This window comes from Hyla sarda, chromosome 4 (genome assembly GCF_029499605.1).
Source record: "Hyla sarda isolate aHylSar1 chromosome 4, aHylSar1.hap1, whole genome shotgun sequence".
Classification (NCBI taxonomy): domain Eukaryota; kingdom Metazoa; phylum Chordata; class Amphibia; order Anura; family Hylidae; genus Hyla; species Hyla sarda.
Genome location: NC_079192.1, coordinates 56,845,840 through 56,873,798, shown reverse-complemented (window position 1 = coordinate 56,873,798; position 27,959 = coordinate 56,845,840). Strand labels below are relative to the sequence as shown.

Sequence of the window (27,959 nt, the reverse complement as noted above, 5' to 3'; positions counted from 1 at the left end):
TTGAAGGCAGCATCGACATATGATGCTGCTGTGTGTCGGGGCCATCGTACAAACAGCTATGTGACAGCGCTGACAACTTCAGCAACTGACAGATAGTTGTTTAATGTGCCCCGTTCTGCCCCCTGTTACTCACATGCTGTCCTGCTAACTCATGCAGGCTTCCACTGTGAGCTCCGTGTAAGCCCCGCCCCCCCAGTGCAGCCATAGCCAATAGCCTGCAGCATCATGCTGCAGGCATCCAATGAGCTGCTGGCTGCCCTCCCCTTCCTTTCCTATAGAGCTGTAGTCGGCAGGATGGTAATGGAGGACATTCTGTCCCCCCTGAAGGTATTTTAAGAACTGTACAGTACTGTATGCGATGTCACACATCACATACAGTACATATACACACAATACACCCCATACATCAATGTTTCCCTATCAGTGTGCCTCCAGCTGTTGCAAAACTCTAACTCCCAGCATGCCCAGACAGTCAATGGCTGTACATGCATGCTGGGAGTTGTAGTTGTGCAACAGCTGGAGGCACCCTGGTTTGTTAAACACTCCCCATACACTCCACATACAATGGTCATCCCAGAACCAATTAGCAGTTTCCCATAGAGATATGCATTCAACATACAATGGTTCCGAGGCCCCAGAACCAATTAGAATTTTTACATAGACATATGTACTCGACATATGATGGTTTCAACATATGATTGTTCTCCTGGAACCAATTAATATCATATGTTGAGGGACCACTGTATACATATACATATATAAAAGGAGCATATGGGCGACATATCCCACTAGATGCCTATATAGCTGCATATGTCAAAGTCCTTTAATTCCCCTTACTTTATTGTCTTACTTATGGCATAGACTGCAAATTCTGTGTGAATTGACATGAAAGTTATATTTTCATTGTAAGAAGAGAATAGTAACCTGTTGTCTTTTGTTTCCCACAGTATCACGAATCTCAAGTACTGGGGTCGCTGTGAGCCCATCACATCAAAGACATTACAGCTGCTGAATGACCTTTCTATAGGATATCCTTTACTCTGTGGTGGATATTTGTAGACTTGGTTATAGCAGACGGGTTACATATTTACCTTTAGCTATTGATGTCCATCAGAGGTGCCTTCAGGCACTTTGGGGGAGATTCGCAAAAAATCAGTTACGCGCCAAAATTTGGGCGCGAAAAGGATCGACCACATTTTCAAAGAGCTTTATGCCGCGGTTTAGACTGTTCGCGTAACTTTTGTAAAAGTGGGCGTGTCCTCGTATATTGTCTGCTTTACATTATATTTTCAAAGGGTGAGAGTCCAGTTTACATGAAAAATTTCACCCCAGCTTTTTCATAGTGTAGAAATCACTGAAATGGTTGTAGTTTTATTGTTTTTTTTTGTTCTCTGTTTTTTGGGAAAAGGTGTTTAAGTAATTATTAAAAAAAAGAAATAATTATTGAAATATTTTATTTAAAAAAAAAAAAATATATATATATATATATATATATATATATATATATAATTTTTTTTTTCTTGGTCACAGCACCTGCACTCACATTTAAAGGGGTACTCCCATGGAAAACTTTTATTTATTTATTTTTAAATCAACTGGTGCCAGAAAGTTAAACAGATTTGTAAATTACTTCTATTAAAAAAATCCTAATCCTTCCAGTACTTTTTAGGGGCTGTATACTACAGAGGAAATGCTTTTCTTTTTGGATTTCTCTTCTGTCACGACCACAGTGCTCTCTGCTGACCTCTGCTGTCCATTTTAGGAACTGTGCAGAGCAGGAGAAGATCCATATAGCAAACATATGCTGCTCTGGACAGTTCCTAAAATGGACAGCAGAGAGCACTGTGGTCGTGACAGAAGAGAAATCCAAAAAGAAAAGCATTTCCTCTGTAGTATACAGCCCCTAAAAAGTACTGGAAGGATTAGGATTTTTTTAATAGAAGTAAGTTAAGTTTCTGGCAACAGTTGATTTAAAAAATAATAATAAATTCCACAGGAGTACCCCTTTAAGCTCAGAAATGTTTAATTTATACAGTTATCGCTTGTCTGGGCATTAGTAACCCTTGTGAGATGTTGCCGCCAGAGTTTTCTGGGATGTAAAATTTGGCGCAAAAATCTGCAATTTTGGCGCAAAAAAATCCAATATGGCTGGAACAAAAAATTTACCTATGTGTATTGTGAATGGGAAGGACAAAAAGCAGTAGGAATGATAGCTTAGACACCAAAGACTAGGATTGAGAAAATAGATTCAAACAGATGGAGCAGAGAAGTTATTTCCAATAAAAATAAAAAGAAATTGTAAAGTCTAATGTAGCGTTTCCAAACCAGTGTGCCTCCAGCTGTTGCAAAACTACGGCTGTCAACGGCTGTCCGGGCATGCTGGGAGTTGTAGTTTTGCAACAGCTGGACGCAGACTGGTTGGGACATGCTGGTCTAAGGCATTTTTAAACTCTGAAAGGCGAAAACTAAACAAACTTTGAGAACGTGTGATTTTTGTTTCCTTTGTCCTTAACCTTTCGCACATACAGCAGTGTAAGGAAGCTGGTGAAGCTCAGTGCTGTCCAGTTCATGTTAAACAACCACACAGTAAGTACACTTACTTGAATATCATAACAGATTTCCAGTATGTTAAAGGGGTTGTCCAGTAAAAAAAAGTAATTTTTATATATATCCACTGACTCCAGAAATTAAACAGATTTGTAAATTACTTCTATTTTTTTTTTATCCTTTCAGTACTTATGAGCTGCTGAAGTTGAGTTGTTCTTTTCTGTCTAATTGCTATCTGATGACACCTGTCTCGGGAACTGTCCAGAGTAGAAGCAAATCCCCATAGCCAACCTATTCTGCTCTGTGCAGTTCCCAAGACAAGCAGAGATGTCAGCAGAGAGCACTGTTGCCAGACAGAAAACAACAACTCAACTTCAGCAGCTGATAATTATTAGAAGGATTAACATTTTTTAATAGAAGTAATTTACAAATCTGATTAACTTTCTGGAGCCAGTTGATATATGTAAAGACCTTTTTTCCTGGAATACCCCTTTAACAAATAACATCCCTGGTGTCTAGAGGATTGAAAACTGGTGTCTGCGCTAATAAATTACAACCCTGGCATCCAGTGGGTTGAAGGGGTTGGCCACCATTGAACAATTTTATGGGAAGACATTCTAAATATGAAAGTTAGACACGTATACATGTTTCAGTGCAGCTTCCTTCACTGTATATAATGATGTAGCCCTGCACCCGGAAGGTACCATGTCCAAAATATGAACTCCTACAGAGGAGCATGTGATCATACATGTCACTGCACCTCCACTTATGTCATATGCTCTTCAACAGAGAGCCGTGTATGGATAAGGGAGCTCCCTGGTCACATACTGGGAAGGGGGGGGTTAATATCTACATAATTATACCAAACAGGGCCACACTGGAGCATGACAGAGTGTCTCCCTTTCATGTTTTATATGCCTTCCCATCAAATTGTTCAAAGATGGCCAACTCCTTAAAGGGATACTCCGGTGGAAGGCATACTTTTTTAATCAACTGGTGCCAGAAAGTTAAACAGATTTGTAAATTACTTCTATTAAAAAATCTTTCTCCTTCCACTACTTGTTAGCGGCTGTATATTACAGAGAAAGTTCTTTCGATTTTGGATTTCTTTTTCTTTTCTGTCCACAGTGCTCTCTGCTGACACCTCTGTCTGTATCAGGAACTGTCCAGAGCAGGAGAGCTTTGCTATGGGGATTTGCTCCTTCCTGATATGGACAGAGGTGTCAGCAGAGAGCACTGTGGACAGAAAAAAAAGAAATCCAAAAACAAAAGAACTTTCTCTGTAGTATATAGTGGCTAATAAGTACTGGAAGGATAAAGATTTTTTTTATAGAAGTAATTTACAAATCTGTTTAACTTTCTGGCACCAGTTGATAAAAAATAAATAAAAAATAAAGTTTTCCACCGGAGTACCCCTTTAAATAGAAAGTCCAGAGCTGCTCTGCTACCCTTTGTGCGCAGATAAGGCCCTTTCACACTACTGTTATGTTCCTGCGAAAACACCCGTCGGAAAGTCCATAAAACGTCCGTCAAAAAATCCTATTCATGTCAATGGGATTTTGTGACCATCCTTTCGCATCAGTTACGTCCTGTTATGACTAACGTTCGTTATTTTTGACGGAACAAAAGACGGTGCATGCGCTAATTTGTGTCCCGTCAAAAATAATGGTGGAATAACGGATGTTAAAATTTTAACATTGAAGTCTATGGGTGACGGATGTTCACAAACGACATCTGTTATTGTCCGTTATTTTTATATTCCGTTATGATCCGTAATGGCTACTGAGCATGCTCAGAACAGCATCACAACCAGGAAGTCACATGGAAATAGAACAGACTATAGAGGTGCATGACGGAGGGCACACGTCCGTCATAATTGATCATCAGTTATCATCCATTGTATTCAGTTATTTCATCCATTTTTTCATGACCCCTTATTGCTGAATAACGGGTGTCAGAATGCAGGAACATAGCGGTAGTGTGAAAGGGGCCTTAGTGCTGGGGGAGGCAGCTGTTTCTAGGCCGTATGATGCTCAGCGAGTTCTGTGCATGAGCCCCTTTTCTGATGAATGGAAATTGTGCACGGAATTTGCTGGGCGTCGTATGGTTGCCTAGGCAACTGTACCACCCGGCGTGAGCGGCGTCTCCCGGTCCGCACTGAACAGTACAGAACAGACGGGAGAGCAGCTTTAGATTAACACTTTAACAAATTACATTCCTGGCATCCGTTATGTCGACTAAGACGTGCCCATTGTCTTACAGAGCGAGCACTTTTCCTTCTTGGGGATCAACAGCCAGTCCAACTTATCAGACATGCGCTGCCGGACCACCTTCTACACTGCACTGGGCCGCCTCCTCATGGTGGATTTAGGTACTGCCTTAGAACTAAGCCCAGAGGTTAAAGGGGTACTCCCGCCCTAAGACATCTTATCCCCTATCCAAAGGATAGGGGATAAGAGGTCTGACCGCTGGGGACCCCCGCAATCTTGCATTCGGCACGCACCTCTTTGAGCTACACGCCGCGCTGTCAGCTCACAAACTGCCGGGTGCCAACCACGGGGCTGGAGTATTGTGATGTCACAACTCCGCCCCCGTGTGATGTCACGCCCCGCCCCCTGCGGGGGCGGGGCGTGACATCACACGAGGGCGGAGTCGTGACGTCACGATACTCCGGCACCCGGCAGTTTGAGCTGCACGCCGCGCTGCCAGCTCACAAAGAGGTGGGTGCCAAATGCAAGATTGCGGGGGTCCCCAGCGGTCAGACATCTTATCCCCTATCCTTTGCATAGGGGATAAGATGTCTTAGGGCCGGTGTACCCCTTTAAACATAGTTGTGATCACATCTGATGTTTTCGTGCTTTGTCTATAGGAGAGGATGAGGAGCAGTTCTCTCAGTTCATGATGCCTCTCACCGCTGCCTTCGAGTCAATGGCCCAAATGTTCAACAGCAACAGCTTTAATGAACAAGAAGCCAAGGTAATGGGGAGGATAGATGAATACATCTACACTGAGCTGCAGGAACTACCATAGTATTGGATAAGTGTATTCTCACTGACTTAGATGCCGAAGAGCCTAATATGTCTGAAGTTAACCCGTAGAAATGTCACATTCCAACCACATTGCATTACACCTATTTTAATGTAATAAAATGTTTATTGGGGAAAAACATAATGTTTATGCCTCATTGCACAGGATCGCATCCTGTAGTTCAGCTTGGTGGTGGAGCATGCTCAGTTCAGTAATGTGTGATTTTGACGGGGGGGGGGGGGATAGTATAGTCTTTTACCGAGATGGACTGCTGCTAATGTAAAGTCACCTAATATATTGTAACTAATATATTGTTCCTTAGGTAATTATAAGACGCTTTGCTATTTACTTGCTGTTAAAATTCTCAACCTTTTATATGTTTTTAATGTGAAAAAACGGCTATTTATTTTTATTTTTAGTTTTTAAATCAACTGGCGCCAGCAAGTTAAACAGATTTGTAAATTACTTCTATTAAAAAATCTTAATCTTTCCAGTACTTATTAGGGTCCATATACTACAGAGGAAATTATTTTCTTTTTGGAACACAGAGCTCTCTGCTGACATCATGAGCACAGTGCTCTCTGCTGACATATCTGTCCATTTTAGGAACTGTCCAGAGCAGCATATGTTTGCTATGGGGATTTTCTCTTACTCTGGACAGTGCTTAAAATGGACAGAGATGTCAGCAGAGAGCTCTGTGTTCCAAAAAGAACACCATTTACTCTGTTGTATTCAGCAGCTAATAAGTACTGGAAGGATTAAGATTTTTTTAATAGAAGTAATTTACAAATATGTTTAACTTTCTGGCACCAGTTGATTTAAAAAAAAAAAGTTTAAGTTTTTCAGATTTAAAGAAAACATTTTTTAAAGGGGTACTCCGCCCCTAGACATCTTATCCCCTATTCAAAGGATAGGGGATAAGATGTTAGATCGCTGGGGTCCCGCTGCTGGGGACCCCCGGGATCCCCGCTGCGGCACCCCGCTATCATCACTGCACAGAGCGAGATCGCTCTGCACGTAATGACGGGCAATACAGGGGCCGGAGCATCGTTACGTCACGGCTCCGCCCCTCGTGACGTCATGGCCCGCCCCATCAATACAAGTCTATGGGAGGGGGGGTGGCGGTCGTCACGCCCCCTGCCATAGACTTGCATTAAGGGGACGGGCCGTGATGTCACGAGGGGCGGAGCCATGACGTCACGCTGCTCCGGCCCCTGTATCACCCGTCATTACGCACAGAGCAAACTCGTTCTGCGCAGTAATGATGGCGGGGTGCCGCAGCAGCGATCCCCGGGGTGGATGCCAGGGGCGGAGTACCCCTTTAAGGGCAGTTAGGAGTAGTCAGGGAATATAATCTGAGTTAGTGTAGAATATATGGTTTGATGACAGGTACTCTTTAACCTCTGTAGAGCAATAGATGGTGTTAAGCAATGTTTCTAGTAAACCATAATGTTCTCTTGTGTTTGCAGAGGAGTCTGGTTGGATTGGTGAGAGATCTGAGAGGAATCGCCTTTGCGTTCAATGCTAAGAGCAGCTTCATGATGCTGTTTGACTGGATGTATCCTCAGTCTTTATAAAGTTGACAGTAAGGGTGTACATAGACTATGGATGATGACACATAATGCTCCGGTATTACTGGACTCGCCTGCCGTTTTCAGATTCATAGAATAGCGCTCAGATTCATTTATAATAAAGCAGAGGCCATGTTCCTGGTGAACTCTAAGACACTGCTACTTTTTGGAGAAAAACACCTGTCAGTCATGAGGCACTTAACCAAATAACTAGTTTTAGAGTAAAACGTAGGTGATTAGAAGTCATTCTGCCTATCTTGGTGACAAGTTCCCTTTAAAGGGGCTCTCCGCCCCTAGATATCTTATCCCCTATCCAAAGGATAGGGGATAAGGTTGTCTGATCGCAGGGGTCCTGCCGCTGGGGACCCCCGCGATCTCCCTGCTGCACCCGGTGTTTGTTTAGAGCGTTGGGTGCAGCGCCGCAGGCTCGTGATGTCACGGCCACGCCCCCTCAATGCAGCCGCCACGCCCCCTCCCATAGACTTGCATTGAGGGGCATGGCCGTGGCGTCATGAGCCTCTGCCCCGCTTTGCCAGTCATCTGGCAGAGTGAAAGGGGTACTCCGGTGGAAAACTTTTTTTTTTCTTAAATCAACTAATGCCAGAAAGTTAAACAAATTTGTAAATGACTTCTATTAAAAAACACAGAGTTCTCTGCTGACATCACAACACAGTGCTCTCTCCTGACATCTCTGTCCGTTTTAAGAACTGTCCTGAGTAGGAGAAAATTCCCATAGCAAACATATGCTGCTCTGGACAGTTCCTAAAATGGACAGAGATGTCAGCAGAGAGCACTGTGCTCATGATGTCAGCAGAGAGCTCTGTGTACCAAAAAGAAAAGAATTTCCTCTGTAGTATTCAGCAGCTAATAAGTACTGGAAGGATTAAGATTTTTTTAATAGAAGTAATTTACAAATCTGTTTAACTTTCTCACTAGTTCCACCGAAGTACCCCTTGAATTTCACTCCATGCATCGGATGTCTGGGGTGCCGCAGCGGCGGGACACCCACGATCAGACATCTTATCCCCTTTCCTTTGGATAGGGGATAAGATGTCTAGGGGTGGAGTAGTACCCCTTTAATTCTTTACTGTATGCTAAAGCTACTGCCCTACTTTAGGAAAATAATGCAAAATAAAACAGATATCTAGTTGCAGAAGGAAGGCTCCAGAGGCGTTTAGTGACTGTGGAAAGCGATGACTGTGTTTATCCCTTAGCGCTCCTTAGATATCCCGCATACATGCCCATCCTTCAAAGAGCACTAGAACTCTGGTTCCATGACCCAGCCTGCACCACACCTATCCTCAAGCTCATGGCAGAACTGGTACACAACAGGTTTGTGTTCTATTTTATTTCTGATGGTTTTAGTTTTTTAGTGTATTATTTACTGCGATTATATCCATTGTGTCTTTTCCCCTTCATAAAGGGGCTCATTCTCCATGCAGGGGGGATACAGCAAGTGGTTAGTCAGCGAGTATGCATGGTTCTCCTTCGAATTATCCAAGAAAGTGAATCTGTCCCCTTACAATACAATGTATGTACAGTGACCCCCCGACCTGACCCGACGGGCCATCGCATTAAGTGCTATCCGGCAGCGCCCAATGCTTAAGCTGCTGCCGGATAGCAGCTTAATGTTCCCCGTGTGGTGCGGTAAGTATTACTTACCCCTCCACGATGCTCCCGGGTGCCCTCCAGGTCCAGCGCTGGTCTTCCGGTGTCTTCTCGGCCCTCTCCGATGACGTCAATACGCTGCTGCGCACGTCATCCAATAGGAATGGCGTACGCAGCGGCGTAATGACGTCGCTACGCAGGCCCAGTAAGGCCTTGCGGAAGACATCAGAGGACCGGAGAAGACAGCAGAGGACTGGAGAAGACAGCAGAGGACCGGAGAAGACAGCATAGGACCGGAGAAGACAGCATAGGACCGGAGAAGACAGCGGAGGACCGGAGAAGACAGCGGAGGACCGGAGAAGACAGCGGAGGACCGGAGAAGACAGCGGAGGACCGGAGAAGACAGCGGAGGACCGGAGAAGACAGCGGAGGACCGGAGAAGACAGCGGAGGACCGGAGAAGACAGCGGAGGACCGGAGAAGACAGCGGAGGACCGGAGAAGACAGCAGAGGACCGGAGAAGACAGCAGAGGACCGGAGAAGACAACGGAGGACCGGAGAAGACAACGGAGGACCGGAGAAGACAGAAGAGGACCGGAGAAGACAGAAGAGGACCGGAGAAGACAGCAGAGGACCGGAGAAGACAGCGGAGGACCGGAGAAGACAGCGGAGGACCGGAGAAGACAGCGGAGGACCGGAGAAGACAGAAGAGGACCGGAGAAGACAGAAGAGGACCGGAGAAGACAGCGGAGGACCAGAGAAGACAGCGGAGAGCCCAGCGGAGGCCCGGGATCACCATCGGGAGCGGCGGGGACACCATCTCGAGCGGCGGGGACAGGTGAGTACAGCTTACTATACTTTACATTGCACTAATCCCTCAACATACGATGGATTCGACAAACGATGGCTCGTTTGGAACGAATTACCATTGTATGTTGAGGGACCACTGTATTATGATGACAGATCTGATGAATAAAGCAGGAGCTCTGTTCTGGGATCTTCTGTGCTGTGTGTACAGGTGCACTACAAATTTTTAAGGGCCCCTTCACGTATGTCTGTCATCCATTGGATTTTCCCATCCAGCGCTGTAAAAAAAAAAAAAAAAAAAAGCACAAGAGGTGAACTGATTGTAGAAGTGATCCCATTCATTTGAATGGGTTAGTTCATATTCATGCATCCCCCTGTTCAGCATTCACAATTAAAGGGGTATTCCAGGAAAAAATTACTTTTTATATATATATATCTCAACTGGCTCCAGAAAGTTAAACAGATTTGTAAATTACTTCTATTAAAAAAATCTTAATCCTTCCAATAATTATCAGCTGCTGAAGTTTAGTTTTTTTTTTTTTTTGTTGTTGTTGTCTGGCAACAGTGCTCTCTGCTGACATCTCTGCTTGTCTCGGGAACTGCACAGAGTAGAAGAGGTTTGCTATGGTGATTTGCTTCTACTCTGGACAGTTCCCGGGACACGTGTAATCAGAGAGCACTTAGAAAAGAACAACTCAACTTCAGCAGCTCATAAGTACTGAAAGGATTACGATTTATTTTATAGAAGTAATTTACAAATCTGTTTAACTTTCTGGAGCCAGTATATAAAAACAAAAAAGTTTTTTTCCTGGAATACCCCTTTAATGGCTGCTGGATTTAAATAACTGATGACAAATGATGCACGTTTGTCATCAGTTTTGCCAAGTTGTAGGCCGGGTTCACTGAGCCGGGTGCAGGATATATGTGAACCCAATAATCAACGTACACATATAGGGATTTATGTGAAAAGCAAAGATAACGTGGGAGCTACTCACCAAAATATATCAACCTATCAAGTAGACGCCACAATTGCACAAAAGAATATGCTATGATGTCTTTAATAAAAATATTTCTTTATTATATCAAATTAAATTGACATGGATACAAAAATTTAGTGACCCCCCCAATTAATCCCATAAAATTACACATACACAAGATATTTAAAATACATCCATGTAGAAGGGGGAACAGCAAGTGACAGACAAATAGGATATAAAGGGGTCCTCCCCAATAGATATCCCCTATATTGCACAACTATACAAAAAAAAGTCCAAATAACACAAAGGGGATTATTTATTTAGACATACAGTCATCATGGCCGTAAATGTTGGCACCCATGAAATTTTTCTAGAAAATGAAGTATTTCTCACATGAAAAGGATTGCAGTAACACATGTTTTGCTATACACATGTTTATTCCTTGTGTGTATTGGAACTAAACCAAAAAAAGGAGGAAAAAAAGCAAATTGGACATAATGTCACCAAACTCCAAAAATGGTCTGGACAATATTATTGGCACTCATTCAAAATTATGGAAAAATAAGATTGTTTCAAGCATGTGATGCTCCTTTAAACTCACCTGGGGCAAATAACAGGTGTGGGCAATATAAAAATCACACCTGAAAGCAGAAAAAAGGAGAGAAGTTCACTTAGTCTTTACATTGTGTGTCTGTGTGTGCCACACTAAGCATGGACAACAGAAAGAGGAGAAGAGAACTCAGTCCAACTGAGACATACACAGGTTCCATCTCATATGGACATTACCTGCTTTAAATAAATGAATTGCGGACTTACAAATGATGAAGGTACCAGGAATAGTCACTCCAACGCGTTTCGCTATCCTGCATCCTCCAGGAGCGGTGAGGTTGGGGGGGTGTTTATGTCTCAACTTCAATCAAGAATGACCAATAACTTACACGCCATGACGCGAGCTGTTCGGCACTCCGGAAGTGACGGCTGGCGAAAGCACGTCACCACCACGCCAGCGAGGCCGCAGACTTGCAGCATCCCCGGCCGGGCAGGGACACCCCTCCCCAGCGCGTCAACCCGGAGGATGCGCTGTTGTGCAATATTGGGGTCACTTAATTTTCGTATCCATATGTCAGTTTAATTTGATTTAATAAAGAAATATTTTTAAAGACATCATTGCATATTCTTTTGTGCAATTGTGGGGTCTACAACTCTACATAGGTTGATATATCTGAACCCCGACTATTTTTTATTTTTTTTCAAACACATTTTTAGCTTTCAAATAATATAAAATAAGACAATAAATCGTGGCCTGCCACTTCCATCTCTTCCCATATATCAGTGGTCTTCATTCTGCGGACCTCTAGATGTTGCAAAACTACAACTCCCAGCATGCCCGGACAGCCGTCGGCTGTCCGGGCATGCTGGAAGTTGTAGTTTTGCAACATCTGGAGGTCCGCAGGTTGGAGACCACTGCCATATATGATGTGAGAGGAATAAGGAACTTTTCTTTATGTTATCACTAGAGATGAGCGAACTTACAGTAAATTCGATTCGTCACAAACTTCTCTGCTTGGCAGTTGATGCCTTATCCTGCGTAAATTAGTTTAGCTTTCAGGTGCTCCGGTGGGCTGGAAAAGGTGGATACATTCCTAGGAAAGAGTCTCCTAGGACTGTATCCACCTTTTCCAGCCCACCGGAGCACCTGAAAGCTGAACTAATTTATGCAGGAAAAGTCATCAACCGCCGAGCCGAGAAGTTTGTGACGAATCGAATTTACTGTAAGTTCGCTCATTTCTAGTTATCACCTCTTTTACCAATCATCATAACCTGTTGCGGTCATCTCTACCTGTGTACGGCATTCAATGACCCAGGGAAGAGTACAAGAACTTCAGATTGTCACCTTTCTTACCAATCGCAGCCTTTTACTGCCCTCTCTGCCTAGTACATCGTCCAATCACCCCTGGGTGGGGGATACAGGAACTTTAGTTATCCTTCCCCCACCAGTGAGTGACTATCTGTGATCTCTGACACATTTAGGGGGTGTATTTTCTTGCACCTCTACTAAAGGAGTGAATATATGAGCCGTTTTACATTTAGAAACAAAACAGTGGATATTGCAACTCGGCTCACTCACCATTTAAACCAGAGATGAATGGACTTTCTCAAATTCTGCAGCGCTGGAGCTCGGACAAAGCGGGCCGCCTCCCCGTTTGCTTGCTTCCAAGCAAATATTCTGTTAAAATTCAAGCTTTAATGAAACATGGTAGGATCCAAAGGATAAAAACATACACACCGACGCGTTTTGGGCTTAATTCAAGCTCTTAATCATGGCAAACAATCATAAGACAATGCTTACTTATACACCCAAAGTATAACTGAATTAGCTACCAGAGTATTCCCATCTGGTCGGACTGGCGTGTGACGACATTTCCGGCTTGAGAGACTGAGTCTCGCGTCGACGTGTATGGTTTTATCCTTTGGATCCTACCATGTTTTAATAGAAATCATTAAAGGGGTACTCCCGTGGGAAAAAAAATTAATCAACTGGTGCCAGGAAGTTAAACAGATTTGTAAATTACTTCTATTAAAAAATCTTAATCCTTCCATTACTTTTTAGGGGCTGTATACTACAGAGGAAATGTTTTTCTTTTGGGATTTCTCTTATGTCACGACCACAGTGCTCTCTGCTGACCTCTGCTGTCCATTTTAGGAACTGTCCAGAGCAGCATATGTTTGCTATGGGGATTTTCTCCTGCTCTGGACAATTTCTAAAATGGACAGCAGAGGTCAGCAGAGAGCACTGTGCTCATGACAGCAGAGAAATCCAAAAAGAAAAACATTTCCTCTGTAGCATACAGCCCCTAAAAAATACTGGAAGGATTAAGATTTTTTTTAATAGAAGTAATTTACAAATCTGTTTAACTTTCTGGCACCAGTTGATCTAAAAAAAAAAGTTTTCCACGGGAGTACCCCTTTAAAGCTTGAATTTTAACAGTTTTACATTTACTCATCCCATGTACCCAATCTCATAACCTGTGCCATTATGTCCAGTTTGTTAGTCTTATCCATTGTTTTCCCACTTTACCTCTTCATCCTATATTACTCCTTGTAACTTTATCTCCCCCTGCAGGTCACAGAGGTTACAATTTGACGTCTCTTCTCCAAATGGCATTCTTCTGTTCCGAGAGACAAGCAAAATGATCACAACTTATGGTATGTCTCGGTATTATTTTCCTTTTCTTGTGATAAAGCCATTCCTTCTATTTCATATTCGCATATCATTGCTTTCACCATTAGGTAACAGGATCCTGACTCTGGGGGAGCTCCCTAAGGAGCAGCTGTACGTTCTGAAATTGAAGGGAATCTCTATATGTTTCTCGGTGCTAAAAGCTGCTCTCAGTGGTAGCTATGTCAATTTTGGGGTCTTCCGCCTCTACGGTGATGAAGCTCTGGATAATGCTCTTCAGACCTTTGTCAAACTACTGCTGTCTGTGCCACACAGTGATCTGCTGGTAAGTCACCTTAGTTCTGGCTGTATTGGACTTAAGCTGCAGGTTTCTCTCAATCCTAAATGTTTGTAGATATAATGGTCTCTTTTATAGTAAAATTCTTTAAAAGGTACCTTTCATCAAAAATACTTTTAATATATTCTAGATTAATGTATACAGAATAACTTTCCAATTGCAGGTTATTTAAAAATATGCTTCTTTCTATTTAATTTTCCACTTTGAAAAAATGACCACTAGAGGTCTCCCTACCAGTCCTGGCGCAAGCGCTTTTTATAGATTTCAGACTCCTAAATCTCAGACTGCAGCCGGGACACAGACAAGCTCAGCACTGCTCCCTGCCTGTCAATCACAGCAGGGCATACTCCTGACTCTGCCTTACTGCATGCCCTCATTCATTTTACTATCTGAGCTCCGATCTTTCTTCTCCCTGCACATGCAGTTGTAACCAGAAAGGAGAAGATTCAGAACTGTCAGCTGAGCTTGTCTGTGTCCCGGCTGCAGTCTGAGATTTAGGACTCCAGCATGAGTCTGAAATCTATAAAAAGGGCTTGCGGACAGGACTGGTAGGGAGACCTCTAGTGGTCATTTTTTCAGAGTGGAAATAAGTAGAAAGAAGCATATTTTTTAATAACATGCAAATGGAAAGTTTTTCTGCATACATTAATCTATAATATAGCAAAGTTTTTTTGATGAAAGGTACCTGTCAATTTTTAAAAAATTAAAAAAACACCTTTTTGACATGTCCTAGGGACTTTTCAAAAGGTTTGATCGGTCAGGGTCTTATTGTGCAGACTCAAACCAATCACAAGAATGAGCAGAGAGAGAAACGCACAGCTGCATGCTTCTTTCTCCGCTCTGTGTTTATGAGAACAGGACGGTCCCATAGACTTACATTATGAGTCCGTCCTAGCCGGAAGAGAACATGATAAGCACCAACTACTTCTGTCTCGTGTGACCCCGACCATCAAAACATTTAATGGCTCCCGGTTTATTGGACAAAGTCCCTACACTGACTGACATCTCTCATTGGACAGGGTCAGGGTAGGGTCTTACGGTGCAGAACCAGGGTGGCCACGGTTTGATTGCAATACAAATGTAAGCCGCATGGACATGCTATGCTGCTAATGTTGCGAGCTGTTTAACAGCCATTAATGAATAGACCCTATGGGGGAGATTTATGAAAACCTGTCCAGAGGAAAAGTTGCTGAGTTGCCCATAGCAGCCAATCAGATCGCTTCTTTCATTTTCAGAGGCCTTTTCAAAAGTGAAAGGGGTACAGGTAACCTCCAGCTGACAATTTACACATACGTTTACATTAGAAATAATAGAAGTATGGTGCTAGGGAATACACACATTTACTAAAACAGGGATTTTAGGACTGCTGACAGGTTCCATTTCATGATAAAATTTAAAGGGGTACTCCACTGGAAAAAAAAATTCTTTAAAGAACTGGTGCCAGATTTGTAAATGACTTCTATTAAAAAATCTTAATCCTTTTAGTACTTTTTAGCAGCTGTATGCTACAGAGGAAATTCTTTACTTTTTGAATTTTATTTTATGCCTTGTCCACAGTGCTCTCTGCTGACACCTCTGTCCGTGTCAGGAACTGTCCAGAGTAGCATAGGTTTGCTATGAGGATTTTCTCCTGCTCTGGACATTTCCTGATACGGGCCTCAGGTATCAGCAGAGAGCACTGTGGACAAGACAAAAAGAAATTTAAAAAAATAAATATTTTCCTCTGTAACCAACAGCTGCTAATTTGCTCCTTCCTGATATGGACAGAGGTGTCAGCAGAGAAAAAAGAAATCCAAAAACAAAAGAACTTTCTCTGTAGTATATAGCAGCTAATAAGTACTAGAAGGATAAAAAAATTTTTATAGAAGTAATTTACAAATCTGTTTAACTTTCTGACACCAGTTCATGAAAAAATAAACGTTTTCCACCAGAGTACCCCTTTAAAATGATTGTGTACGAGCCCATTCACACTACTGATATTCCTTTGAAATTCTGGCTGAATTCTTCTTGAAGCCACCTCCTATTCATTTCAATGGGATTCTGCTGCACAGTTTACACTGAGGCGGGAATTTCGGAGTGCGTCTAGATTCTTTCAGGGGAATTCCATGGCAGAATCCCATTTGTCAACTGGGACGTTTATTTCTGCGCAAAATAACTTCAGATTCCACGAATGCAAGCAGAATTCTATTGTGTGAATGGGCCCTTACTGTAAGGCAGTGTTTCCCAACCAGGGTGCCTCCAGGTGTTGCAAAACTACAACTCCCAGCATGCTGGGAGTTGTAGTTTTGCAACATCTGGAGGCACCCTGGTTGGGAAACACTGTTGTAAGGACCCATAGTACTGGTTCTACGTGTAACTTTACATAGTCCTAGTACACGGTACGAGGGTAAAATATTCACATTTGGTGATATACTGAAATGAAGGCTTCCTGTTTCGTAGGATTATCCCAAGCTCAGTCAGTCATATTACTCGCTCCTGGAGGTGCTGACTCAGGATCACATGTCTTTCATTGCCAGCCTGGAGCCACATGTCATCATGTACATTCTCTCCTCCATCTCCGAGGGGCTCACAGCTCTGGGTAAGAGGGGGGGATCTGGTCATGTTTCCCCGTAGTCACTTCATGTTGTGTGATCCTCTTCCTAATCGCTTGTCTTATGTCCACAGACACCATGGTGTGCACAGGGTGCTGTTCTTGCCTGGACCACATAGTCACATACCTCTTTAAACAGCTATCTCGCAGCGGTAAGAAAAGGGGTGCACCGCCGCCGCAGGAAAGTGAACGCTTCCTACACATAATGCAGCAGCACCCGGAAATGATCCAGCAGGTGATAATAATAATAACCAAATAATAACCAAAACAGTAACCAAATAATCAATAAAATATTTATTATACATTTTTTGGCACTTTTGGGTATAGTGCAACTCAGTACCTCGGTCTAGACACTACGTATTTATATTACTGTGCAGCCGCCCAATTCATATTTTTCTTCTCCTATATTGCAGCGACTCCCCAACTTGTGGCTCTCCAGCTATAATAAAACTACAGCGCCCATCATTCCCTGAAGCAGTTGTCTATGATGACACCTCTTTCATGTAAACTTACACTGATGTGTATTAGGCTCTGTTCACATCAGTTACATAAACAATATCTCTGTACAAGATCCCTCACACAACAGACCCCCGCAGTACCCAATTAACCCACAGTGGGGGGTCCGTTGGGTCCCGCTTACCTATATGCCTGCATGCGCTGTTTTTCACAGGAGAAACTATAACATTTGCAATACAGGCTCAACAGAGCCTTTAAAGGGGTACTCCCACCCTAGACATCTTATCCCCTATCCAAAGGCCGTCACGCCCCCTCCCATAGACTTGCATTGAGGGGATGGGGCGTGATGTAACACGGGGGCGGAGTCCTGACGTCACGGACTTCCGTTCCCGTGGGTAATCCACTGGAAAACATTTTTTTTTTTTTTTTTTTTTTTATCAACTGGTGCCAGAAAGTTAAACAGATTTGTAAATTACTTTTATAAAAAAAAAAAATCTTAATCCTTCCAGTACTTATCTGCTGCTGTATGATCCACAAGAAGTTCTTTTCTTTATGAATTTCCTTTCTATCTGACTACAGTGCTCTCTGCTGACACCTCTGTCCATTTTAGGAACTGTCCAGAACAGGTGCAAATCCCTATAGAAAATCTATCCTGCTCTGGACAGTTCCTGATATGGACAGAGGTGTCAGCAGAGAGCACTGTGGTCAGACAGAAAAAAAAATCCTTATCAGCAGCTGATAAGTACTGAAAGGATTAAGATTTTTTTTAAATAGATTTAATTTACAAATCTGTTTAACTTTCTGGCACCAGTTGATTTAAAAAAAAAAAATGTTTTCCAGTGGAGTACCCCTTTAACACAGATGTGAACAGAGACTAAGATGAGCACACATCTCTATATGACAGTATTTGCAGTCTATAGTGATATTGATGAGTGCCTAGTCCCCATTGCCTCTTGCACTTCTGGCTAATATCAGGATGTGGTATATTCCTCCATTAAGTTGGACTGTCTCCTAAAACAATATTTCCCAACCAGGGTGCCTCCAGCGGTGGCAAAACTACAACTCCCAGCATGCTGTCCAGGCATGCTGTGAATTGTAGTTTTGCCACCGCTGGAGGCACCCTAGTTGGGAAACACAGTCCTAAAAGGCCAGTGGTATGACATAGTTGATACCAGGCTGCATGTTTAGGTGTATAAGTCCATATGAACGCTGTAGATCAGTTGTATGCTATGACCATATTGTCAAATGGCTTTGCCGCACATGTTCAGAAGCTGACAGCCCAGGTCTATCTCTAATGCTTCCTCATACTTGTATGTTTATTCCATGATATTTCATGTATTTTGACCTTTCTTACACCCCCAGATGCTTTCCACGGTTCTCAATATCATTATCTTTGAAGACTGTCGAAATCAGTGGTCAATGAGCCGGCCATTGTTAGGCCTGATCCTCCTCAATGAGAAGGTAACACGTCTATAGCTAGTTAGTACAGTATAGGATGGGAGGGGGTCCATTGGCCGCCATCTTTAATGCTTTTTTGTCTACTAGTATTTCTCGGACCTCCGGAGAAGCATAGTCAGCAGTCAGCCCCCGGAGAAGCAGCAAGCCATGCATCTATGCTTCGAGAACCTAATGGAAGGAATTGAGGGGAACCTACTCACGAAGAACAGAGACAGGTTAGTAGTGTCAGCATCACAGGTTATCATACACTGCTCAAAAAATAAAGGGAACACTAAGATAACACATCCTAGATCTGAATGAATGAACTAATCGTATGAAATACTTTCGTCTTTACATAGATGAATGTGCTGACAAAAAAATCACACAAAAATGATCAATGGAAATCAAATTTATCAACCCATGGAGGTCTGGATATGGAGTCACACTCAAAATCAAAGTGCAAAACCACACTACAGGCTGATCCAACTTTATGTAATGTCCTTAAAACAAGTCAAAATGAGGCTCAGTAGTGTGTGTGGCCTCCACGTGCCCGTATGACCTCCCTACAACACCTGGGCATGCTCCTGATGAGGTGGGGGATGGTCTCCTGAGGGATGTCCTCCCAGACTTGGACCAATAACAAGGGGCATATGGTCGTACAAGGGGTCTGAGGATCTCATCTCGGTACCTAATGACAGTCAGGCTACCTCTGGCAAGCACATGGAGGGCTGTGCGGCCCCCCAAAGAAATGCCACCCCACACGATTACTGACCCACCGCCAAACCGGTCATGCTGGAGGATGTTGCAGGCAGCAGAACGTTCTCCATGGCGTCTCCAGACTCTGTCACATGCTCAGTGTGAACCTGCTTTCATCTGTAAAGAGCACAGGGTGCCAGTGGCGAATTTGCCAATCTTGGTGTTCTCTGGCAAATGCCAAACATCCTGCACGGTATTGGGCTGAAGCACAAACCCCACCTGTGGACGTCGGACCCTCATACCACCTTCATGGAGTCTGTTTCTGACTGTTTGAGTGGACCCATGCACATTTGTGGCTTGCTGGAGGTCATTTTGCAGGGCTCTGGCAGTGCTCCTCCTGCTCCTCCTTGCATAAAGGCGGAGGTAGCTGTCCTGCTGTTGAGTTGTTGCCCTCCTACGGCCTCCTCCACGTCTCCTGATGTACTGGCCTGTCTTCTGGTAGCGCCTCCATGCTCTGGACACTACACTGACAGACACAGCAAACCTTCTTGCACAGCTCGTATTGATGTGCCATCCTGGATGAGCTGCACTACCTGAGCAACTTGTGTGGGTTGTAGACTCCGTCTCATACTACCACTAGAGTGAAAGCACCGCCAGCATTCAAAAGTTACCAAAACATCAGCCAGGAAGCATAGGAACTGAGAAGTGGTCTGCAGTCACCACATGCAGAACCACTCCTTTATTGTGGGTGTCTTGCTAATTGCCTATAATTTCCACCTGTTGTCTGTTCCATTTGCACAACAGCATGTGAAATTGATTGTCAATCAGTGTTCTTCCTGAGTGGACAGTGTGATTTCACAGAAGTGTCATTGACTTGGAGTTACATTGTGTTGTTTAAGTGTTCCCTTAATTTTTTTGAGCAGTGTAGTTTTCACCATGGGCATTTGTTTTCCTTAAAGGGGGACATCTTATCCTATCGGGGGTCCGGCCGCTGGGAACCCACGCGATCTCCCTGCTGCCGGGTTCGTTTAGAGCGTCGGGTGCAGCGCCGGAGGCTCGTGAGGTCACAGCCGCTCCCCCTCAATGCAAGTGTATGGGAGGGGGTGTGATGGCCGCCATGCCCCCTCCCATACACTTGCATTGAGGAGGCGTAGCCGTGTTTTTGGAAGAAATTTCCTGTTTTTCTATTCCTGGATAACCTCTTTAGAGTATGGGTTTTTTCTTTTCCTTTTTTCTGTTATGTTAAACTTTCTATATATCTGTGTGGAGCTTGGTGGCATTCCATGTGATTGCTATTTCAGCTTTCTAAGAGGTCAGCACGCAACTATGTCAGACATCTGACTAATAAACCTGTATTGATTTTACCATAATACAATCACTGCCCCATATTGCCATAGGTGACACCCTCTTCTAAAATTTTCCTAGGGCAGATCAAGAGAAACTATTTTAGACAAATTTTCTTAAAGGGGTACTCCGTCCCTAGACATCTTATCACCTATCCAAAGGATCAGCGATAAGATGTCTGATTGCGGGGGTCCCGCAATCTCTGCTGTGGCACCCCAGACATCCGGTGCACGGAGTGAACTTTGTTCCATGCCGGATGACTGGCCATGCGGGACGGAGGCTCGTGACGTCACGGCCATGCCCCCTCAAAGCAAGTCTATTGGAGGGGACATGACTACGTCACGCCCACTCCCCTAGACTTGCATTGAGGGGGCATGGTCATGACATCATGAGGGGGCGTGGTTGTGACGTCACGATCAGACATCTTATCCCCTATCCTTTGGGTAAGGGATAAGATGTCTAGGGGCGGAGTACCCCTTTAAGGAAACCTATTCCAGAAACAATGCCACATTTGTCCACTTGTGTGGCCTTTCAGTTCTGACCCATTCGCTTCAATGGAGTTGAGCAGCAATAACACGTACACACACAGGTACCCCCATGGACAGGTTTGGCATTGTCGTGGTTGCTGTGTTTTTTTTCTTGTGAAGCAGCCATTATTTTTTTTCTACTTCCTTTAAAGGGTAACTCTCATTAAAACAAAGACTTTGGACCGAAATCCAAACACAGGAAGTGCAGCCTGGAGTGCTGAGGGGGGGGGGGGGGGCGGTGTCCAGCCTCATCCAATCATAGCTCTTCTCACACTTAACTGCCCTATGCGGTTGGACACCCCCCCCCCCTCAGCACTCCAGGCTGCACTTCCTGTGTTCGGGCTTCGGTCATAAGTCTGTGTATAAGATGGGGGAAAATGTGCTCTTGAGCTTTTTGCTTTTTAAGCACAAATAAAACATAGAAAACTTTATTTTTTTTTTTTTTTTTTTAAACAAAGTATATTAGAAATCTTTTTTATTTACCATAAGGAGCGCAATAGCAAAAATTAGTTTTAATGAGAGTCGCCATTTAAATGCAATATGTGTATTTATTACCTGTCATTTTGCAGTAGTTTCTTCCATAGAATCTGATCACAGCCCTGACTTTTTCCTGACGCTCTATCACCTTCACAGGTTTACACAAAATCTCTCAGCCTTCCGACGAGAAGTCAACGACTCAATGAAAAATTCAACCTGCGGCCCCAACAGTAATGAAATGATGAGCTGACCTCCCCCCACACCTCCAGCCATCCTCTCCCCACCATCTTCCTCCCCTTGTACAAAACCCTGCACATTTTTTGGTAATGTTTTGAATTCTTTCTACGGACAGGGGAAATCTATGGCGAGTGGATCTCTGCCTCCTCCCCCCCTCTTTCCACAGAGTGGAGGCAGTTGGGGTGCTGATGAGCGAATGTTAGAGTCACGCCTGTTCACCTGGACTGAGCCCCCTATTGAAAAAAAATTACAAATATATAAATATATATATATATATGTATGTATGTGTCATTTGGAGTGACAAGTAAAATGACCACCCCCCCTCCCCAAAGATTCCCTTTCCCCCCTTACCCTCAGCGTGGATGAACGGCGGAGTGGCAGAGCATTACGTTGGTAGAGTGAAGCTCTGCAGAGACTGCACTGAAAGGGTGAACAGGTTTTGCAAGGACATTTTGTAATAAACAATCCTGTATACTGAGGGACACGGCCCTCTCACTGCTCTTATTTTGACTGTGGGATGAGTGACTAGCGGCAAAACCGTCTCTCTCCGTCTCTCTTGTTGGATCTTTGGCGCCACCTTGATGCAACCAGAGAGAATGCAGCCCAACTGTTCTACACATACACAGCTCACACTGAAGTATTGGGAGACTGGTTTATAACAAAGATTGGTTTATAGCAAAGTGCTTAATAGAGCCTGCGGTCTACTCAGTGGTTGCCTTACTAGTCCTGGATGGATCTATCAGAACTGTGGAGTGGTTATTGTTACTTGTAGATGACAATGACAGCTGCTTATGGTGTAACTTATATCATAAAGAGTAGTACAAGGGGAAAAAACTTTTTAATATACCATACTACAGAAAAATGCTTCCTTCTCCACTCCTCAGACTCCTTTGCCTCTTCTGTCCTCCGCATTCTGAACATTTAACTCTGAATTTGCTTCTAAAATCTTAATACAGGAGTCTATACACTGAGAGATCAGGTTACAGCTGCTGACCACAGATGTCCATAGAACAGGTAGAGGGAGCAGCTGCAGAGAGAGAGAGATGCTGCTGCTTCTAGTAAGGGTTGAAGCATTGTGCACCAGTGCTAGATTTACAGTATCACTGCTTATTACTGCTGTATAATGTCATTCATTTTGCTGCTTCTGTGTATGTGGGATACTTGCATATACAGAAGCAAATGTGCTCTTGCTCTTTCTTTCTTTCTCTCTCTTTCTCTATCTCTCTCTCTCCCCCTCTCATTTTGCAACTGCTCACTCCTCCCATCTTCATAGACTTTAGGCAGCACATGTAATCTGATCCCTCAGTGAAGCTGTCTATGGCTTATACCAATGAATTCAGAATAAATGATCAGTGAAGGAGGAAGAGAAAAGGAGTAAAAGTAGTAAATGGAGAAACAGGTGTTTTTTCTGCTTTAAGATAAAAAGTTTATCACCACTTGTACTGTGGATTACTGGAAAGTTGTCTATAGTTGGAGGTACACTTAACTATATGTAACCAGTCTCCCTGACTCTAGATTATCATTATTTAAAGGGGTACTCCCATGGAAAACTTTTTTTTTTTTTTTTTAATCATCTGGTGCCAGAAAGTTAAACAGATTTGTAAATGACTTCTATTAAAAAATTTTAATCCTTCCAGTACTTATTAGCTGCTGAATACTACAGAGGAAATTATTTTCTTTTTGGAACACAGAGCTCTCTGCTGACATCATGACCACAGTGCTCTTTGCTGACATCTCTGTCCATTTTCGGAACTGTCCAGAGCAGCATATGTTTGCTATGGGGATTTTCTCCTACTCTGGACATTTCTTAAAATGGACAGAGATGTCAGCAGAGAGCACTGTGCTCGTGATGTCAGCAGAGAGCGCTGTGTTCCAAAAAGAAAACCATTTGCTCTGTAGTATTCAGCAGCTAATAAGTCCCTGAAGGATTAAACATTTTTAATAGAAGTAATTTACAAATCTGTTTAACTTTATGGCACCAGTTGATAAAAAAAAATACTTTTTAAGGCAGTGTTTCCCAATCAGGGTGCCTCCAGCTGTGGCCAAACTACAACTCCCAGCATGCCCGGACAGCCTTTGGCTGTCCGGGCATGCTGGGAGTTGTAGTTTGGCCACAGCTGGAGGCACCCTGGTTGGGAAACACTTATTTAAGGATATACAGCTAAGTAGACTTCCAACTATAGATAGTAATATTTTCTTAAAAACAAATATCCTGAATACACCTCTGAATAGTGAAACACGTATGAAGACTGGAAACAAAACTGTGTCATGCCTAGTGCAGGGCCTGAGGGATTCCGAATACACCAAATAGAATTTCCGCATTATGCATCGTCCTCTCCGGCCCTGCGTCAGGCTAAACATGGCGAGCAGGCAAATCTCCTCTTTCTTTTCAATTGACTTCTAAGTGGTGACCTAACTGCTGTGGATAACCACCTACCTTACACCTCCCAGTGACATCACTTACTGATGGGAAAACCAATTTGGGTATCTTGGATGCGGATTAAGCATTTTTACTGCAGATTCTTCCAGTGGAAAATCCATGTGAACATTTAAAGTTAATCTTCCTGAGAGCTGGTACAAGCATCGTGTCTCTTTTCTTGTCTTCTTTGGAGATTTAACAACAGGTCATACGATGGTTAAATGTCAAACTTTGCTTTTATGGCCCCTTTTTTTTTTTTTTTTTTATGGCAAAATAGTGTTTTTTTAAAAGATATCTGACTTTTAATTTAAAGGGGTACTCCAGTACTTAAAGGGGTACTCCAGTGGAAAACTTTTTTTTATTATTATTATTATTTTTTTTTTTTGTAATCAACTGGTGCCAGAAAGTTTAACAGATTTGTAAATGACTTCTATTTAAAAATCTTAATCCTTCCAGTACTTATCAGTTGCTGTAAACTACAGAGGAAGTTCTTTCTTTTTGAATTTCTTTTCTGACTGACCACAGTGCTCTCTGCTGACACCTCTGTCTATGTCAGGAACTGTCCAGAGCAGGAGCAAATCCCCATAGCAAACATCTCCTGCTCCGGACAGTTCCAGACAGAGGTGTCAGCAGGGAGCGCTGTGGTCAGACAGAATAGAAATTCAAAAAGAAAAGAACTTCCTGTGTAGAAATACAGCAGCTGATAAGTACTGGAAGGATTAAGATTTTTAAATAGAAGGAATTTAGAAATCAGATTAACTTTCTGACACTAGTTGATTTTAAAAACATTGTTTTCCGCTGGAGTACCCCTTTAACTTCTTATACCCTATCTACAGCATAGGCCAGTGTTTCCGAGGAGGCACCCTGGTACGGAAACACTGGCATAGGGGGAGAAGTGTCTGATCACTGACACTCCCGTGATTTCCTGCCCGGCCCCCCGACTCTCTCCAGCTCTCCCATGGACAGTACATGAGGGGGTCATGTCGACCACCGCCACTCCGTGTACTAGGAGAGCGGGTGTTGTGACAAACAATCGGAGTGCCATGGACGAGATTTTGCGGGGTCCCAGCTATTGGACCCCCACGATCAAACACTTCTCACCAGTCCTGTGGATAGGAGATAAGAAGTGCTGGAGTTCCCCTTTAATCCCCCATCTGAAATGAATATAAAATGAGTTTCACATATTATACAGCCCTCTGGCAGGGTGTAAAAGCAGCCTCAAAAGTCTACTGGTCCTATAGGTGATGTTGGGAGGCATCCTCCTTTATTTGGTGTAGAGCAAATTCCTAAAATCTATGTTGCTGCTTATGCAAACTATTACCATTCTTGTCCATAAATGGTTTATAGGGTCTCTATGGTCACAAGTAAATGCCTTTTTTTGTATTGCTTTTTGTATTGCTTCTTGCTTTGTACTCATAGTACAAAACTTTTCATTTCCCCCTATAGGTCTTTATTAAACATTTTTCTGTCTTCGGCCTCTTAGCCTCCACACACAGTGCTGATCAGTCCCATTCCAAGTGAAGTCTATCAGAGAATCATCCTTTCTGCTTCTCCTGAACACACTTGTGAGGTGGTCTATGACCAGAGCAAGGGTCAACTTAGTTCATAAATGAGCTTGGGAGAAAGGACTGAGCGGTCAGGGAGCTTTTCTGAAGGATTTCACTAAACAGCACTATACAGCCATGGCTTAAATGTTGGCTTCCCTGAAATTTTTCTAGAAAATGAAGTATTTATCACAGAAAAGTATTGGAGTAACACATGTTTTGCTATACACATGTTTATTCCTTTTTTGTGTATTAACTGAACCAAAAAAAAGCAAATTGCACATAATGTCACACCAAACTCCAAAAATGGTCTGGACAAAATTATTGGCACCCTTAACTTAATATTTGGTTGCGCACCCTTTGGAAAAAATAACTGAAATCAGTGGCTTCCTATAACCATCAATAAGCTTCTTACACCTCTCAGCCGGAATGTTGGACCACTCTTCCTTTGCAAACTGCTCCAGGTCTCTCTTGTTGGAAGGCGCCTTTTCCCAACAGCAATTTTAAGATCTCTCCACAGGTGTTCAATGGGATTTAGATCTGGACTCATTGCTGACCACTTCAGAACTCTCCAGCACTTTGTTTCCATCCATTTCTGGGGGCTTTTTGTCGTATGTTTGGGGTCATTGTCCTGCTGGAAGACCCAAGATCTCAGATACAAACCCAGCTTTCTGACACTGGGCTGTACAGTGCGACCCAAAATCCATTGGTAATCCTCAGATTTCATGATGCCTTGCCCACATGTAAGGGACCCAGTGCCAGAGGCAGAGAAACAACACCAAAACATCAACCTCCACCATATTTCACTGTAGGTACTGTGTTCTTTTCTTTGTAGGCCTCATTCTGTTTTCGGTAAACAGTAGAATGATGTGCTTTACCCAAAAGCTCTAACTTGGTCTCATCTGTCCACAAGACGTTTTCCCAGAAGGATTTTGGCTTACTCAAGTTCATTTTGGCAAAATGTAGTCTTGCTTTTATATGTCTCTGAGTCAGCAGTGGGGTCCTCCTGGGTCTCCTGCCATAGTGTTTCATTTCATTTAAATGTCGACCGATAGTTTCTGCTGACACTGATGCTCCCTGAGCCTGCAGGACAGCTTAAATATCTTTGGAACTTGTTTGGGGCTGCTTATCCACCATCCGGACTGTCCTGCGTTGACACCTTTCATAAATTTTTCTCTTCCGTCCACGCCCAGGGAGATTACCTACAGTGTCATGGGTTGCAAACTTTTTGATAATGTTGCGCACTGTGGACAAAGGCAAATCTAGATCTCTGGAGATGGACTTGTAACCAGGAGATTGTTGATATTTTTACACAATTTTGGTTTTCAAGTCCTCAGACATGTCTCTTCCCCTCTTTCTGTGGTCCATGCTTAGTGTGGCACACAATGCAAAGACTAAGTGAACTTCTCTCCTTTTTATCTTCTTTCAGGTGAGATTTTTATATTACCCACACCTGTTACTTGCCCCAGGTGAGTTTAAAGGAGCATCACATGCTTGAAACAATCTTATTTTTCCACAGTTTTGAAAGGGTGCCAATAATTTTGTCCGGACCATTTTTGGAGTTTGGTGACATTATGTCCAATTTGCTTTTTTCCCTCCCTTTTTTGGTTTAGTTCCAATACACACAAAGGGAATAAACATGTGTATAGCAAAACATGTGTTACTGTAATCCTTTTCTGTGAGAAATACTTCATTTTCTAGAAAAAATTTGGGGGTGCCAACATTTACAGCCATGATTGTATGTGATGGTTTACTGGCTGTAGAAGAGAAACTAAGCAAATGTTTTAATAAAGACCTATGCAGCATAGCCTTTGTATCAGAAGTTCAAAGCAAGAATATATAAATTTGCATTCGAAGGCATCAATAGACTTAATTAAATCAGACCGTGTGACTGTGTTTGCCAAACTGTGGCTTTCTAGCTGTTGCAAAGGTATAACTCCCATGGTGCTCTTACTGTTCTGCTAGAGTCACATGTTAAAGACCACTGTTATATACATTAATGCAGTGTTTCCCAACCAGGGCGCCTCCAGCTGTTACAAAACATCTACTTGTTGTAGTTTTGCAACAGCTGGGGGCACCCTGGTTGGGAAGCACTGCAATAATGTAACCCTAGTACTTGTCTCCATACAGTGCTCGTTCCAAGGACAGTGCGCTTCTTCTCCGAGGTGTTAATCTGCA

General features: G+C 43.2%; 1 protein-coding gene across 3 annotated transcripts in view; it reads left to right on the top strand.

The window, feature by feature from the left end:
* Positions 1-22,090, top strand: part of XPO7 (exportin 7) — a 78,992-nt gene extending 56,902 nt beyond the window's left edge. For all 3 annotated transcript variants that reach the window (XM_056571097.1, XM_056571095.1, XM_056571096.1), the window contains exons 16-28: positions 948-1,031; positions 2,526-2,586; positions 4,810-4,918; positions 5,417-5,523; positions 7,044-7,132; positions 8,370-8,477; positions 13,661-13,743; positions 13,828-14,042; positions 16,494-16,632; positions 16,719-16,879; positions 18,463-18,561; positions 18,646-18,773; positions 21,738-22,090. In XM_056571097.1, coding sequence (XP_056427072.1) covers positions 948-1,031; positions 2,526-2,586; positions 4,810-4,918; positions 5,417-5,523; positions 7,044-7,132; positions 8,370-8,477; positions 13,661-13,743; positions 13,828-14,042; positions 16,494-16,632; positions 16,719-16,879; positions 18,463-18,561; positions 18,646-18,773; positions 21,738-21,831 — 1,477 coding nt within the window. In that variant the 3' untranslated portion in view covers positions 21,832-22,090. The remainder of the gene's footprint in view (positions 1-947; positions 1,032-2,525; positions 2,587-4,809; positions 4,919-5,416; positions 5,524-7,043; positions 7,133-8,369; positions 8,478-13,660; positions 13,744-13,827; positions 14,043-16,493; positions 16,633-16,718; positions 16,880-18,462; positions 18,562-18,645; positions 18,774-21,737) is intronic.
* Positions 22,091-27,959: the final 5,869 nt, after the last annotated feature.